General features: G+C 58.2%; 2 protein-coding genes across 15 annotated transcripts in view; one reads left to right on the plus strand and one right to left on the minus strand.

Annotated features, from left to right (window-relative positions):
• Window positions 1-14,134, plus strand: part of LOC122378404 (cAMP-regulated phosphoprotein 21-like) — a 56,292-nt gene extending 42,158 nt beyond the window's left edge. Inside the window, exons 9-19 of the mRNA XM_043359421.1 lie at window positions 1,854-1,958; window positions 2,161-2,479; window positions 3,506-3,615; window positions 6,949-7,269; window positions 7,351-7,494; window positions 8,376-8,664; window positions 9,420-9,607; window positions 9,879-10,065; window positions 11,770-11,907; window positions 12,219-12,294; window positions 14,131-14,134. Of these exons, the coding sequence (XP_043215356.1) occupies window positions 1,854-1,958; window positions 2,161-2,479; window positions 3,506-3,615; window positions 6,949-7,269; window positions 7,351-7,494; window positions 8,376-8,664; window positions 9,420-9,607; window positions 9,879-10,065; window positions 11,770-11,907; window positions 12,219-12,294; window positions 14,131-14,134 (1,881 nt within the window). The remainder of the gene's footprint in view (window positions 1-1,853; window positions 1,959-2,160; window positions 2,480-3,505; window positions 3,616-6,948; window positions 7,270-7,350; window positions 7,495-8,375; window positions 8,665-9,419; window positions 9,608-9,878; window positions 10,066-11,769; window positions 11,908-12,218; window positions 12,295-14,130) is intronic.
• A 457-nt stretch (window positions 14,135-14,591) lies between these two features.
• The window catches only part of LOC122378405 (plasma membrane calcium-transporting ATPase 2-like), a 60,236-nt gene continuing 57,918 nt past the window's right edge, over window positions 14,592-16,909 (minus strand). For all 14 annotated transcript variants that reach the window (XR_006256015.1, XR_006256018.1, XR_006256017.1 and 11 more), the window contains one exon: window positions 14,592-16,606. Coding sequence is in view for 3 of the 14 variants with exons in the window: in XM_043359425.1 (XP_043215360.1) it covers window positions 16,370-16,606 (237 nt within the window). In the remaining 11 variants the exon portion in view is untranslated. The remainder of the gene's footprint in view (window positions 16,607-16,909) is intronic.

Below are 16,909 nucleotides of genomic sequence, written 5' to 3' on the forward strand. Positions count from 1 at the left end.
GACACTACTCCAGGGTGAGTGGGGCGGGACACGGGGACACTACTCCAGGGTGAGTGGGGCGGGGCGCTGGGACACTACTCCAGGGTGAGTGGGACGGGGCGCCGGGACACTACTCCAGGGTGAGTGGGGCGGGACGCTGGGACACTACTCCAGGGTGAGTGGGGCGGGACGCTGGGACGCTACTCCCGGGTAGGTGGGGCGGGACGCTGGGACACTACTCCAGGGTGAGTGGGACGGCCTGCTGGGACACTACTCCAGGGTGAGTGGGGCGGGACACGGGGACACTACTCCAGGGTGAGTGGGGCGGCCTGCTGGGACACTACTCCAGGGTGAGTGGGGCGGGACACGGGGACACTACTCCAGGGTGAGTGGGGCGGGGCGCTGGGACACTACTCCAGGGTGAGTGGGACGGGGCGCCGGGACACTACTCCAGGGTGAGTGGGGCGGGACGCTGGGACACTACTCCAGGGTGAGTGGGGCGGGACGCTGGGACGCTACTCCCGGGTGAGTGGGGCGGGGCGCCGGGACACTACTCCAGGATGAGTGGGACGGGGCGCCGGGACACTACTCCAGGGTGAGTGGGGCGGGGCGCCGGGACACTACTCCAGGGTGAGTGGGGCGGGACGCTGGGACACTACTCCAGGGTGAGTGGGGCGGGACGTTGGGACACTACTCCAGGGTGAGTGGGGCGGCCTGCTGGGACACTACTCCAGGGTGAGTGGGGCGGGGCGCTGGGACGCTACTCCAGGGTGAGTGGGACGGGGCGCTGGGACACTACTCCAGGGTGAGTGGGGCGACCTGCTGGGACACTACTCCAGGGTGAGTGGGACGGCCTGCTGGGACACTACTCCAGGGTGAGTGGGGCGGCCTGCTGGAACACTACTCCAGGGTGAGTGGGGCGGGGCGCTGGGACACTACTCCAGGGTGAGTGGGGCGGCCTGTTGGGGCACTACTCCAGGGTGAGTGGGGCGGCCTGCTGGGACACTACTCCAGGGTGAGTGGGACGGTCTGCTGGGACACTACTCCAGGGTGAGTGGGGCGGCCTGCTGGGACACTACTCCAGGGTGAGTGGGACGGGACGCTGGGACACTACTCCAGGGTGAGTGGGACGGGGCGCCGGGACACTACTCCAGGGTGAGTGGGGCGGGACGCTGGGACACTAATCCAGGGTGAGTGGGGCGGGACGCTGGGACACTAATCCAGGGTGAGTGGGGCGGGACGCGGGAACACTACTCAGGGGGAGGGGGTCGCTACTGCCGCTGAACTATCCTTTTCACGGATCGTCCCGTGGTACCACTGCTGCTGCTGAGTATACGACCACACGTGCAGCTCGCCTGCACACACACACATGTACACTTGGTGTTCAGTGGTGAGTCATCACTGCAGTCGCTAGCAGGAATATTTCATCACAAAACGGTGTGTGTTTTTTGCTCTAAACCACTGCTGACACTATTTTGTTCCATCAGACCACTTTGGTAGATGAGCTGAAGCCCAGCAATCGTATTCTTTTCTGTACCATTCCTGACATTTTTCAGCCGATCGCAAAATGTAATGTAGGATGAAGCTAATGCAGCAAAAACTAAATGTTTTATTGCAATCTTCTTAGACGTCTTATAATGTTTTTCAGAATGTCTCGTCCTAAAAGGTCCTATTTTTGGTCTGGTTTGCTCATTACAGTTTTTGTGCTATAGCTATACATATAAGGATTTCCGTCTTGGCGGCGCATAAAGTCATCATTGTCGTTTGCGTGTTACATTAATATCCTCGTAGCCACCCGCCAGGTCGGCGGTTACGTTTTTTATGACGTCCGACGGTAGCTGACTGTATTAACCGGTGTGTTCTCCATTTGGCAGAGTTTCGACAATCCCAACTCTCTGGACTCTCGGCGCAGTCGCAGCTTTGAGGAACGCGAGGTCGAGTACCGAAAGGCCCGCACCCGTATTTTCAACAATCAGCAGGTGGGCGCCGAAGGACGGGGAGTTTGCACTTCGAATTTTGGCCTTCCCGATTTTGAAACATATATTTTCTAGCGAATAATTAAATTTAGCGTATTATTTTAGCAAATCAAGGATGGTCAGCCTTTATCATAGTCAACTGACTTACACCCTCGCCTATCGTTGCGTAGTAGCCTAACCTCTCCACCCCCCCCCCCCCGCGCAGCAGGAGCTGGACGGCGACGGGTGGTCGGGTGACGGCCGGTCCGGCGGCGGCTGGCTGGACGCACCGCCCGACCCCTGCCGCCGACAGATGCCCTCCAAGGCCCACTCGGTCGACCAGCCGCCGCGCTACGCCCGCCTCAACACCGCCGACAGTCTGGACGCCAGCGGCAACTCGCTGCGTGTGGCCACCGGCGGCGGCGGCGGCATGCGGCCGCCGGGCGTCTCCAAGTCGCACAGCTTCGGCGGCTACACGGGTGCGGCGCCGCTGAGCCGGGGCGACAGCGCCGCCAGCGCCGGCAGCGCGCGGCTCGCCAAACAGGGTACGGACGACGACGGCCGGCGCGCGCGGGGGGGGGGGGGTGGAGGACGGGGTGTCACTGGTCAGCGCAGAACGGCACTTTGCAGCTGGATGTTACGGACAACTTAAAGCCATATTTGGAGTAATTGTGACTGATTAGGCGTATCTTGCAGGGGATGAGATGGGTTGGATAAAGCCATGGTGCTGTATGCTCATTTTCAATGATCTGGCACCATAGTGAGCGGAATTTACACGCCATGCTAGCAACACGGCCATTTCCTATCATAAGAACACCGCTTCGATTGCATTCGCCTAGGCCGAAACTTCCGCTTAATAACTAATAAGTAATAATCTCGAAGGATCGGGGAGAATGTAATTAATGTTTCATTAAACGAATATCAAGACCTAATTACATAATGCTGTGTAGCCGGTTCTTCGTTTTGCAGCTAATAAGAATACAGTATCATACCTCCTGGTGGTAAAGCCCGGTAGCTAGTATTGTTGCATCATACCCATCCCTGATATTTGATATATCCGCGTTCCACCGCGGCCACGGGACTTTCCAGAGCCAGTCGACTGGCCGCCTACGTGTGCCCGATTGTTTGAGTCGACTGTCATTGTGTGCCTGTCTGAACAGGCCAGCTGTTTGTGTACCAAATTGAAATTGAATCAATTCGCCATTGATGTGTGGCTGTGAGTTGGTGGACGTTTGTGTATGTCTGAATCAGATTAAAGTGTGCGTGTTTGGCTAACGAGCTTACCGTTTGTATTGTTTTTTGTCAAAGTTAGATGACTTTTGGAACAGTTGTGTCGAAATCAAATGAATGTTTGTGCCTGGGATCCACTGACCGCCCCGCACGTCTGTCTGTGATGGTCAGACTCTTCGGCTATAGGTTCGGGTCTGTCTGACTACACTGACCTCTCCGTCTCTCCTGTTTCGCTCAGACTCGTCTGCCAGCAGCGTCTCGCGCCTAAGTCCGTCCACCGGCCTGTACTTTCAATCGATCGAAATCCACTGACCTATGATCTATCTGTCTTTGTTCTCTAGACTCGTCTGCCAGCAGCGTGTCGCGCCTGAGTCCGTCCAGCGGATACAAGACGGCCTCGGTCAGCCAGGTGACCCTGGACTCGACACCGTCACCCACCTCACAGCACCAGGTACGTAGCATGTAACAGCAGGACAGCCACCGTTATATAACGTACCGCGTAACGGCAGGACAGTGCGGCTGCAGCTGCGTCATGTAACGCGTGAAGATAGGCCAGGCCGGTCACTGCAGCGTCATGTGACGCTGCTAACACCGTCACGTAACGGACTGCTAACTGATTTGACTGCAAACATTTACTAAAAGCGCCCAATGAGGGTATTCCTGCTTAGCAGTATCGGGGGCACGTTTCTTGTTCAATGCCCCTTTGCGACCTCTAACCCCACCCTTGGGTCTCTGATCGTCACAACACCCCTTGGTGCAGGTCAGGGTCCGCTCCCATTGGTCCCTCGTCCCTCGTCCCCCGTCCCCTACCGTAAATCCCCTCCAGCTCAGCACACAGTACGATCAGCACGATTAAAAGCGGCTCGGGGACCAACGCATAAGTGCCTGTTTTGCAGGACTGGCGAGGCCGTGCAAGCCTGAGGGCCTTTCCCGGGTCGTTTCGATTAATTGCCCGGCGTTCGGCGAAGTTACGATCGCTTGGAGTTGTTTGTGGGCGATACGCGGACATGTTTGTCCTTATTTGTGTGTGTGTGTGTGTGTGGAGGGGCGGTATATGGTATATACTTTGATCTGACTGAGTGACTCAAGATAAATACTGGTGACGTCTGTTTAGCTTAGTTGCCGGGTAACGTTGTAAGCTGGGGTTGATCGGATGTGGATTGGACGCCAGCTTATGGTTTTATATAGAACTTCTGGAAATAATGGTCGATTTGACAGCTTACGTTCTTTAGGCATGAGTAAGCCTGTGACATAAATTCCTGGCTACATTTAGTGCTGTTAGCAATTCTGAACGCACACAGTCGAGCGCATTGTCACACTGATACACCCTTGTCGTCCCTTCTTAGAACATCAGCAAACAGCTATTGCTAGAAGACAAGCGTTCTTTACCACACCACCTGATAAAAGTTATGTGTGCCAGCTCACAGTGCCGGCATGCATCTTCTGATGAGGGCGACGGCCGACCCTGACGAGCTGGGTTTTATTTCGGTAGCTGAAGGGTCACTAAGGTGGCTATTTTGATCAGTGGCCGGGTCGGGGACGGGTTTCTTGGACCACATCGTTATCGTCTGTGACGTCACCGCCCTCGGCCAACAGCGAGCGTGTGCTCCCGGCCGGACCTAGGGATCTGGTGCTCCCGGGTAGAGTGTCGAAGTGGAGCTGGTGCAATAGAGCGCTAGCAAACAGGATTGCTCGTACGAGGTTCAGAAAAGAAGAAAAATGTAAAGTGAAGATACTGAAGGTTTGGAGAATTCGCCTCGTCCACAGCAAAACTGCTTGGCTGAGTTTCCTGTACTTCCATTAGTTACGCACTGGGGCGTTGTTCGCTGTTCGCTAAGATAAGTTAGCTCTGCGTGCATTTCCATTTAACCGCTTATCAAGACAGCACAGCTTACACTGTATTACTATGACTGTATTACCGTACGACATTATTAGGATAAAGAATACGCAATATAAATGCAACATCATAATCTCATCACCTCATCAAGGTGATAAAGCTTTTCCACTTCAGTTCTCCAAAATCATTACTCCTCGTCGCTTTACCACCACTCCCTCCTTCTGTTTGCATTTCTGTTGCTGCTGCAGAGGCGCCGTGCAGTGCCTTACTAAATCACCGGCAGCCGGTGCGTGCGCGTTGTCATTGGTGTTTGGACGTTTGCGTGCGGGGGTGCGTGTTGGCCCTGAGTCGTGTGGGCGGCGGTTCGTGTTGGAACGACTGGCGCTGGTCTCTGAGTCATCGTTGTCGCTGCTGAAATCACCTGACGGGACTGAGAGAGGAAGGGGGAGGAGAGGGACAGAGAGAGGGAGAGAGAGAGAGGGGGGAAAGGGAGAGAGAGAGAAAGAGAGAGAGAGAGAGAGAGAGCCTGGGGTTGAGAGAGCCTGGCTCAATATCCGCACCGGCTGGATATTGAGCACTGGACATTCAGTGCTCTCCCGTCGTCTGTTGCCGTCCTATCCTGTCATCGTCGTCGTCCGCCGTTCGTCGTCACCGTCGCTGCTCTGACTCAGCCGCGCCGCGTCCCTGGGTCGTCCTGACGACCAGGCGAGCGGCGATCGTTGGCCGATTGGGCGGCCGCCCCCGCCCCCGCCACCGCCACCGCGCCGACGAGGCTTGGGAAGCCTGCTCGATGCTGTTTAGGCGACTGGAACCGAATCGTCGCTGTATAATTCGATTCGCAATCGTAGTGCTGCACCTTTCAAGCTAGTGTCTCAGCTCACCTTTGGTAGACGCAGGTATGGTAGACGGTAGTCAATTTCTGTTCGGAGTTGTTCTAGGCCGAGGCGACTGCTACTGTGTCGTCGGCCGTGCCGCGGTGGGCGGCGGCGGCCGACTTTGGCGACTAATGTGTGGCCGACGTCGGCGGTTAGTGCCGGTCGGTCGGACACGGTGCTCAGTTAGCGGTCAGAAATAGCCACACGCCGCCGAACTGTCGTTCAGCGTCGTCCCGTCACTAAGCCTCCCTCGCGCCGCAGTTCATTCTCCCTCAAGCTTCTAGTCCCGCCCTTTACCTGCCGTCCAGACCCCGCCCCTCACCACCTTCTGTCCAGCCCCTCGCCCCAATGTCGAGCACTGTCCTGCGTCTCAGCCGGTGTTCAGCCTCGTCATTCGGTCCACTGTCCGACCTCGCCCCTCACTCCACTGCCCAGTGGCCTGCCTTAACCAGCACCCGCTATCCAGTCCCCACATCTCTACCGCCATTCAGGCTTCGCCGAAGTCCTCACTCGCTGATTCAGTCCCCTTGTCCTACTGTCCAGCACCATGCCACCGCGCCCCTCCCCTCCCCTCCCCCGGCCCGCCATCGGCTCACCGTCGCTACCTGTGGCCGTATGCCGCCGTATCGGTCCCACCCGGAGCCAGGTGTCCCGTCACCGCCGCCGGACCGATATAGGACCTCCCACGCGCCGCCGGTGACTCGGGCGACCCGTCAGCCCGGCACGCGGCCGATGGACAGAAATACACACCCGGTCCCGGGCGACTGTTGTATCGCCGACGGCCACCGAGCCGGCGATGATGATTGATTGGATGGAGGGGTTATGGCGTGCGACGGGTGAATGACGGGTGTGATGGGTGTTGGGTAAGGTGTGTTGAGTTAGGATATTGAGTGGGGCAGTGGGGCGTGGAGGTGTTGGTGTTATTTGGGGTTGTGTATACAGTGAAGAGAGCGTGGGTAATTCGTAGTATGTGCCTGGCCTATGACTGGCTGCGTGTGTAGGATGATAATAAATGTCACAACATGATCTGGGTGAGTGTATAAGTCTGATTGTGTGCCCCGTCTGTCCATAGGCCGGGTACAGTCTGGATGAGGGCAGTGTGGCGTCCGGCGGCGGCGGGCCCAGCGCCGGCGGCGGCCCCGCGGTGGCCCCCGCTCCCGGCCCAGTCCGCGACTGTCAGCCCGTTCTCTGGGCCGTCACTAACCTGGAGGACGTCCCCGCCGGCTCCGTCATCATCGACCCTCACTCTGGCCAGCCGTACTTGAACCCGGACCGTACCGTGTACCGGTACAACCCGGCCAACCCGCCGCAGCTGGTGCCGGCCGCGGCCAGCCCGCCGGCGCAGCTGCAGGCCGCGCCGGCCGCCTATCACACCGCCAGTCCGCCGGCCTCCGTGCGGTTCGTCTCGCCGGGCGCGGACGGCCCGCCGGCGCCCGCGCCGCTCCAGTACGTGCCAGCGGCCGGCGGGCTGCAGTACGTGGCGCCGGGAGGCAGTCCGCCGGCGCCCGCCGTCCAGTACATGCCGCAGCCAGGCCCCGGCCCGGGAGTGGCCGGCTACTACCCCGTGGTGCCTCCGATGGCGGCGGCCGGCCAGCCGCGGCCGCACGCCGTCCATCAGGTGAGCACTAGAGCAGGCGGAGAGAAGAGAGTACTCAGAGCGCTAACAGATAGCGTTTCCAGGTTACTGACGGCTTCTCAGATTACTGGGGACATAGTTGTAGATCATTGACAGTAGAGGGATGGGTCTTCGGCTCAAGGACTAAGTTAAATGACTTTTTTGGTCACTGACGGTGAAGATAGTCAACGAGCTTCTCACGCTGCTAAAAAACGGGGAGTGGTTCCTTAGGTGACTAAGGATTCACGAGACGCATTCTGGACATTTCTTTGTCACGCAGCTTACGTAATTCAGCCACGAGCATGCGTGTTAGCTCGCGTGCTGTGTTGTGTGCCGGCTTATTAAACAAAGAACACTAAAGGTCGCTTAGTCGCAGTCGCGTGTGTCACATTGCAAACACAGCCTGCACGAGGATTGTCTGGTCAGCTCGTGGAATAGAGATCGAATACCTACTCTTCAAACATCCATGAGTAACGCAGTGCGTGACAGCACTGCAGAGTATCGCTCCGTTACGTGACACGGAGGTCCCCGTGGGCCACGACACGTGCCTGTGTGACATGTAACGCTCGCCTGCCACTGCCCACAGTGTGTCAGTAGGGCACATAGTAGATTTGCAGAAGCGGCATAACGTGTGACGGTCGTCACCGCTTCAGGATCAACATAAACTTGTTTGACGACTCCCAATACCTGCGTCATGCATGTGACGTGTGCTGCTCATGACCTTTTACAGACATCAGCGACGTGTTCTGTGCTCCATGTAGTATGCTAGCAATACCCCTTGCCTTTCACTCGTATTCTTTGCGACCTCCATATGCTCCACCTTCTTTGACCCACAGACCCCCACAGACCACGCACTATAACACTCTCCCTGCCCGCTGTTGCAGCCTCAGCCGTCGGCCGACAAGCCGGGCGGCGACGTGAGCCACCAGCTGATGGGTCTGACGCTGGCCGAGCACGGTCAGGGGGACGCCCAGCTGGCCGCCCAGCAGCAGCAGTACCTGCTGGCGTACCGGCCGGCCGGCGGGCCGCAGCCGGGACCGCCGCCGGCCGCCGGCGCGCCGCCCCAGCCGCCGCCGCCTCAGCAGGCCATGTTCTGTGTGCCGGGACCGAGCGTGCCGCTGCGCTACATGTACCACCACCTGGTCAGCCCCGACCAGCCGCAGCCGCAGACAGGTGCGTGGAGGGACGGGGGAAGCGGAAGGAAAGGGAGGGTGGAGGAGATTACATGAGAATATCGAGGGGGTGAAAGGACGACTGGGATGGGAGTGGGTGGAGGGAGACGTGAAAGAATCTGGATAGCATTGTCGTAACTCGGTAGGGCTAGTCCACCTGTAGAAGTAAGTGCAACGGTGACACAAGATCAGACCTTAAACATGGCTGAGCCTATGCAGGTGACTAATTTGAGAGTCATTCAACATTCATCCTAATGTAGATATTGGTTACACGTCAGCCCCTTAGCCTGAACACTCAGTAGCCTTCCAGTGGTCGAGGTCGTCTCCCACCCGAACCATTGATCGCCGCTCTCTGTCCCAGTCTGCGGCCTCTGAGCCGCCCTCGGGCCGCTTTCAGCCCGACTGAGTCTGTGCGTCGACTCTGACCTTTTCCCGCTCGGTGTGCGTGCGGCGCCCCCGCCGCTGCCGCTGTATTGACGTTCGCCCATCTGGGCTGCCCCGGGGAGCTGAGGGGGAGTCGGCGGGACTATAATGGATTGGGCGCGATGAGAGCTCTCTTAGAGCACGATTAGGACATTCAGACGGTCCCTTATCGCACAAGGCCAGGGCTATGAACATATGTGCATTTTGTAATGAGTAGATCAGCTGTCATGGTAGAGACTGCGGTATGGCTAGGCCTATGGCATGACCTATCTTATAACCGAATATCTCGCCTCACGAGGTCCCTCGTCTAACCGCCCCCATTTCTCTCGGCAGCGTACATGGGCGTGTACCCGGGCTGCACGACCATGTCGTCAGCGCCGGCGGCCGAGGCCAGCTACTATGTGACCTCGCCGCCGGTGACGGGGCCTCCTGTGTACCCGCTGGCGCCGTTCTACGGCCAGCAAACGTACCCGGTGCCGGCCGGACGGACCGCCTCTGACCCCACCGCCGTGTCACAGCAGGTCAGTGAGGAGGGTGGGTCTGAAGTGTCAACATAAGCGGCTATCATGATGGGGATTTTTTATAGAACCATTCTGTTTTTGTTTTGGAAGGCACGATTCTCGTATTTTTCTCATCGGCACTGTCCTTTGTCCCTCCCTTGGTCCCTGACTCGCGGTCCGTTCTCAGGTGCTGGGCTACCCGGCGGCGCAGTACCCGGCTCTGGTGTGTCGGCCGGTTGCTGTGCCCGGTACCTCCCCGGGTCTGACCGATCCCCCTTTGTGCCTGTCTCAGGTGCTGGGCTACCCGGCGGCGCAGTACCCGGCGCTGGTGTCGGCCGGCCCGCCGGTGGCCGGTCGGCTGGTGAACGGCGGCCAGCGGCTCCGCTCTGCCGAGTCGTGTGACGACTCGCTGCTGCTGCACCCGCACCCGCACCCGCTGGCGGCGCCGGCGCCGGCCTACCAGCGCACCATGCCGCTCAGTGAGTGCCAGTACCACCACACCATACCGCTCAGTACCACCCCCACCATGCCGCTCAGTACCACCCCCACCATACCGCCCAGTACCACCCCGCCATACCGCTCAGTGAGTACCAGTACCACCCCCACCATACCGCTCAGTGAGTACCAATAACATCCCTACCCCATCCCCATCATACCGCTCAGTGAGTACCACCCTCAGTCCATATCCGGCTTAGCAGCGCACCATACCGCTCAGTGAGTCACCACCGGCCGGCATGTAGTTTTTTTCCTTCTGGATGTAGTTTGTGATCAGAATTATCGATTGACCTCAGGTCACGCCGGGCCCACTCTAACGTTAGATGAACACTTCGAGTTTCGACGCTCTTGACCGTCCTCCACCCTGCCGCATTATTTTTGGGAAAGCTGCCTTTGACTATATCTTCAGAGACCATACAATTATGCACCCCTCTGCGCACCGCTCGCGCTTTGAAATATGCCCTATCAGAGCGAGATTTAAAGGCTTTGGAGCTATTTGGGTTATACGTAGTGGGCATCGTTTCTAATGCAGGTGCAGTCGTCGTCCCACATTACCCACATACATTTCCGAGGTTAGTTTGTATGCGCTAAAAGTACGTGGACTTCCGCGTGGCAGTTGCCTTCCGTTCTGGTCAGCGTTGTCGTGAATACGATATGAGGGCTACTGTTAAAATATAAACACCTATTGGGGTTTGTTACGGAGCGAGCGAAGCGAGCGGAGTCTTTCCTTAACGGAAATTTCTGAGTATGAGCGGCCGGCGGGCTGGCCGTGCGGACGCTTTTGCGAGGCTTATATCTCAGCAACCACTTGACCGATTTACACGCGATATTTTTTGTAGGGTAGCTTCCTTCCTTCTACCAAGTATTGGACTATTCCCGATGCATGTGGGTGACCCCTTATGCACGTGCCACGTGCAAAACGAAGAGGTGTCAGTTTTGTAATTGTTGCAATATCTCGGTAACTACTTGGCCGATTGCGCTGAAAGTTGGCATGTAGGTAGGCACCCACTAGGCACTGCATATCCATGTGCCAGAGTTGGGGTGCTGCTGCACGTGCGCACGTGCAGGGGTCGTTTCCAGATCTCGAGAACGGCTGGACCGATTGCGGTCAAATTTGGTACACGGTTAGGGACCAGTTAGTAGGGTGCCGTGCACAAGTCAGTTGGGACCCATTTTGCACGTGCGCACGTGCAGGGTGCCGCTTCCAGATCTCGAGAACGGCTGGGCCGATTGTGCTCAAATGTGGCACATCGCTAGAGACCGGTTAGTATGGTGCCGTGCACAAGTCAGTTGGAGGTACCCCCTCGAAATTTCGCACGTGCAAGGCCCACCCTCTCGTTCGCTCCGTTAGTCGCCCCAAAAGGCGTTATACTGGTCCTACGCTCTTGCCCGATTGACTGCTTAGTTTAGTCGATCGATCCCGAGTTCAACAAAGTCGAACGGTAGCTCAATAACAGATCAGCCCATTGGTGGATATTCGTATCAGACATCGGTCGTGTTAGTTGGTGACCTCTGTATTCATTGTCGTCAAACCTTGAATCGAAATCTAACATCTTAGCTGACCGACGCCTTTGCCTCCCCTTGGGGTACGCTTGATGACGCCCCTGTCTCGGCTGCCTCAGGTGTGTCTCTGATGACGCCCTCCCCCTAGGCGTGCACACAGTGACGCCCCTGTCTTCCCTCCCCAGGTGTGCGCCTGATGGCGCCGCTGCGCCAGCCTCCCCAGTCGCAGTCGAGCGCCGGCCGGCCGGGCCGAGCGCGTCGCAGCCGAGCACGGAGCAAGGCGAGCAGCGAGGGAACGGTGACGCCCAACGGCGCTGACACCGGTAAGAGAGGCGGGACGGGGGACGAGCGGGGAGGGAGAGGCTGTTCGTAAGGTCTTAGGGATGGTTAGGCATTGGGCGGTAAGGGAGAGATAGGAGGCCAGTGGTTGAATGTGTAGGCAAGTCGTAGGCAAAAAGACAGTGAAATATGTTATTCGGTTGGCGTCAGCAGTTAAAGTGCTCAAGAAATAGGTACGCTTAATTGAAAACTGCATGCCTTATAACTGGCACATGTGATGCTGTTTTCTCCGGCGCTGCCTGTTCATCGTTGGCTGTGCTCTGGGCCTGACTCCGCGCCGTTCCCCGCTCGCCAGGCGGCGGCTGTGTGCTGGAGGTGGACGGCGTCTGGCCCGGCCTGCGCCGCTGCGAGCTGGAGCGGCTGCTCGAGGAGCCGGTGGTGACGGCCGGCGGCGGCCGGCTCCAGTTCGGGCCCGGCTCGCCGCCGCCGGACGGCGCGCTGGCCGCCCACCAGCGCGTGCAGGCCGTGTTCGAGACGCCGGCCGGCGCCGACGCCGCGCTGCTGGCGCTCAAACCGGGCGGCCGGCTGCGGCTGCGGCGGCCCGACTGCTGAGCGCAGTGAGAGCACGGCCACAGGCAGGGACAGCTAGTCAGAGGGCCGTGAGGACGCCGCCAGCCGGCCCCACTCACGGCCGCCACGTGTTGCTGCAATACCGACCGACCGGCCGGGCGCCCACACACAGAGTATTACGGCGCGTCCCGAACTGAACAGGTGACCATCAGCCGCCGCCGGAGCGGCCTGCACGCACTGCCGCCGCCGGCCGGCCGCGCGCGTTGCCCACAGTGGCCGCTGGATATTTTTATACTGTTGGTTTTACATTGTGTCTCGCTCACCGCTTGCGCCGGCCGCCGCCGCCGCCAGCCGCCGCGCCGCCTCTCGGTTTTGTGTTGGGTGTCGCTCGCCGGCGCCCCTGTCCGCTCCCCCATGATCTCGGAGAGCGCGCCGCTTGTGCGCCGGCGCTTTTGACACAGCTTTAACGGGCCGGCGCGCGCGCGCCTGTCGCGGCGTGCCGGTCTGTGCCGCCGCGTCCCGTCCCACGTCCCACCGGCGCTGCCGTCACCGCGTCCCGCCGCGTCCCACTCTGTCAGAGTGTCAGAGTGCGCGCTCCGAGAGTGTGAGAGAGGTGTCGGATCGGCGTCCCAGAGTTCACCCCCCCCCCCCCCCTCCAATCGTCTAGTCGGGCGGCATCGGTCATGCATCGGATCTGTCACATTGATGTCGCGAACGATCGTTATATTGTTTCACATCATTTCCTGTTACAATTTTTTACTGTTCAACTGTGCGCGAGCCAGGAGAAAATGATAAACATTGTTCCACAAATGGCTGTTTTTATTTGGGGTTTGAAGGCACCGGTTGAACAAAGCACAGCAGCAGTGGGAAGAAGTTGACTCAACTATGCGATCAGGTTGATAGCAGTTCGGCTCTCCCAAGCGTAGGTCCCAGCTGCCACCACTTACATAGGCGGTCCAAACGACATGCAGCTCTCCAGCCTCGAACCAACGACCAGCGAGTAATAAGCCGGACACGCTACCTACTACCCTGTGTAGATCACACACTACGCACTGTATCCACCCACCTAAATTTGGTTAGTTTTGATTCTCGTGATCGGCATTCGGCACAGCCTAGCCTACAGTCCTAAAAGTATGTATTGTCCCAGATCAGAGCTATATAGGGCCCTGTGACGAGCGGAGGCACTTATTGAACGGTTGGATTGCGCCCTGCCATCTGGCGGACGGGTACCGTACTTGCATTGTGCATATCAGACACCAGACCGGGCCTATGAAATGCTCTACCAATGAGCGTTCAACCTGACTGAGGAGATTCGTTATTCCGGATATGGTTTATTTAAATTCCCCTTCATTCTGTAAATAGAGTGAATAACCTTATGCTCATGGTATATGTTGCAAATTGATATAATTAAAACTAAATTGATATATTTCGATATTGCACCGTCATCAGAATGATGACGTCACCGTCCCCTTCATTCTGTCAAATATATTCCGTGCTACGAGTTTTAAGGTCTCCTATAGTTAAATCGTTTTTAACGCCCATGGACTTGGATCGTAAGAACTAGCGGTAACAACAAATGGACTAGCAAAATTTGGGTGCATTTATTATTCCCATGAACAGCCCATCCACTTACAAGAGTGGAAAAAAAATGGTACCGCGCTTACCTTATACTCAGTGTGGCCGGAATCTCTACTCAGATGACCGCAGGACACTGTCGCCTTCCTGGGAAGCGGTCTGTCCCTCTGCACCTACAGCGCACAACGGCGCCCATCCCCATCCCCCACCCTGCACGATCAAACAACCACACAGCTACTGCAGCAACGACCCGGCGCCGACGTTAAAATTTTATTTGATAAAAACCATAGGTCCGACGGCTATCAACAATCAAACTGATGCTACACTTTGCGCCGCGCCGCCCAGCCGACGAGCAGCCGAGCCCGGCCACAGCCGACCGGCGGCGGCGGCGGCGGGGGCGGACCCGCCCGCCCGTCTCGGCGGCGGCGGCGCGCGCGCGCGCACGAAGGAAGGAGAGAGGTCTCAACAGAACACACCGTCCCTACTCGTTAACAGGCAAACAAGCCACTGCATAAGATGTGCCGGCGCCGGCCCCAGCCGCCCGGACGCGCCCGCCCGCTCGCCGCCACGATCAACAATCAAATGATCGATCACCACTATATTCGAACAACGTACTTCACGGACAATTTTGTGTATCACCGCTAAGATTTATTTACACAACAACCCTCATCGCGGGCAGCGATGCATCTAAATCATCCCTTCATAGAAAACAATCGACAGCGACCAGCACGAAGCATGCACATAACTAAAGAAAGGAATAAACACATACATGGGTGATGGCCGAGGGACCAGTCTGCCTATTGATGGGGCTACCCTCGACCCGGCCGAGGTCAGGGCCGGGGGCGGAGCCGTCACACGCTGGGAGCGCACCGACCCAATCATTCCGCAAGGTGAAAACGGGCGCCGCCTGCTTCCGCACACAAAGCAACCTCCTCAGAACTCGCAAAAGAACCCTGTACCACCAGTGTCTCTCGAGCGTCCGCGAATAGTTACCGTTGGCGGTCTCTATCATCAACAGCTTGCTGTAATACTGACGATACAATAAGACTGGAGACTGACAAGCTAGGACGATATACAGCTTTTTATACAGCTCTAGAAGACGGGCAGCGATCCTACAACAGCCCGCGCTCGGAGAACTAGGCGACAGCGCCGAGGCGCCGCCTAAATTTTCGCCGTAGCCGCAGCCAGTAACGATCAACGTATTGCTGTACAGATAATCGTACACGGAGACGAATAATTTCTCACGAGCTGACCCGGCCGTGATTGCGCTGACATGACAAGGGAATAGTAGAACATGTCCGTGAGGGAGAAAGCGAGAATGGGACGCGGCAGCCGGTGCGATGCACCACATCGACATTTAGTAGGAAAAATAAAGAACAACCGCTAGCAACATTTTCGCACCAGTAACAAAATCACTACAAACAACTGTCACCCCATTAGTCGCGATTTATGCAAGCACAGGCTGACTGTTAAATCCGAGGACTGAGATAAAACCACTGTCATTCCACAAGCTTTCAACACTGAACTAGTTAAAGAGTGGCTGCTAACTTCACTTGGTCATGTGATATATATGTATGCATATATATCGGTAGTACACTGCGGCGAGTCGGCGGCCGGCGCGCGCCGTCCCCCGGTCGGCGGCCGGCGCGCGTCGGGCGGTCCGGGCGCGCGCTCAGTCCGGCGGCGCGCCACGCGGCTCTCGTCCAGGGGCCGCTCTCTCTGCACACTGCACCACACGGCCACTCCTTATGTACACATCCAACGAGCTAGCGGGACGCCGGCCGGCGCGGGCCGCAGAGCGGCGGCGGCGCCGGCGGTGCAGCAGCCTCCGGCGGGCGGCCGGCGCACCAGGCGGCGCTGGCGGCACCCACCTCCGTCCCAGCGGCACGCGCTCAGGACAAACGCAAATGTAAGGCATCTAACGACAACGCTGAATAAGTTTCGTTGCTTTTAGCAGTATGTACAGATGCCGGAGACGAGTCTTCTCTCCCCCAGCGTTGCGTCACATTCACTTGGCGGCCGCGGTGCGCGCGCGCTGGCGCACGCTCGCGGTCACAGTCTGACGGCCGCGTCGCTCGCGCCCGGCACCGGCCCCGTCCACTCCCTGAGGAACCAACTCAAGAAAAATAACCACCGCTCTCACCGAACCAACGCAACAAGCCGGGCGGCGCCCGCGGGGCCGGCCCCATCAGTCAGTCGCACTCGCGGACACGGGCCGGGGCGCGGGGAATGAGACAGAGCGGGGAGCGGGGTCGGACAGAGTACAGGGAGGGAGGGAGGCGGTCTGGGCGGCCCTGGAGCGGGACGGCGGGCGCGGCGCGGCGCCGCGCGCTCAGCAGACAGACGGACGGCCGCCGCCGGCTAGACGGCCGTCTCCGTGTGGCTCCGAGACGTCAGACCGTCCACGTCGATCTCGGGGATTTTGAGCTCGTCCGGATCCGGACACATGTCGGCATAGTCGAGTGACGAGCCCTGCGACAGCCTCTTGGCCTGCTGGAAGGAACTCTGCTTCTGCAGCACTGCCGCCAACGTCGGGTTACCTGCCTCTGCCAGCCGAGAAACGTCAACGCCCTGGCGGAAGGCGTTCACTACGCGGATCTGAAACACGCACACAGGCGCGGGTCAGGCGGCGGCGGCGCCCGGCACACGACAGCCGCCTCAAGAGAGCATGCTAAGCACGGTGACCCAGTTACTGGTTAGAAGCCGTGGTGCCAGCTTTCCCCAGGCGCGGCGCCAAGAATCTGGAGAAGGAGTGGAAAAGGATAGATGCAGTTGCAACGTTACTTTAAATGATAAATGCTAACATAAAATACGGTAGGGAAAAGAATAAAAATAATGAGGCTAGGTCTGTGGAGAGCTGTCAATACTTAGTAATTACTATATATATTGATGGCAATAATG

The sequence above is a fragment of the Amphibalanus amphitrite genome, unplaced genomic scaffold (genome assembly GCF_019059575.1).
Source record: "Amphibalanus amphitrite isolate SeventyFive unplaced genomic scaffold, NRLGWU_Aamphi_draft 000059F_arrow, whole genome shotgun sequence".
Taxonomy (NCBI): domain Eukaryota; kingdom Metazoa; phylum Arthropoda; class Thecostraca; order Balanomorpha; family Balanidae; genus Amphibalanus; species Amphibalanus amphitrite.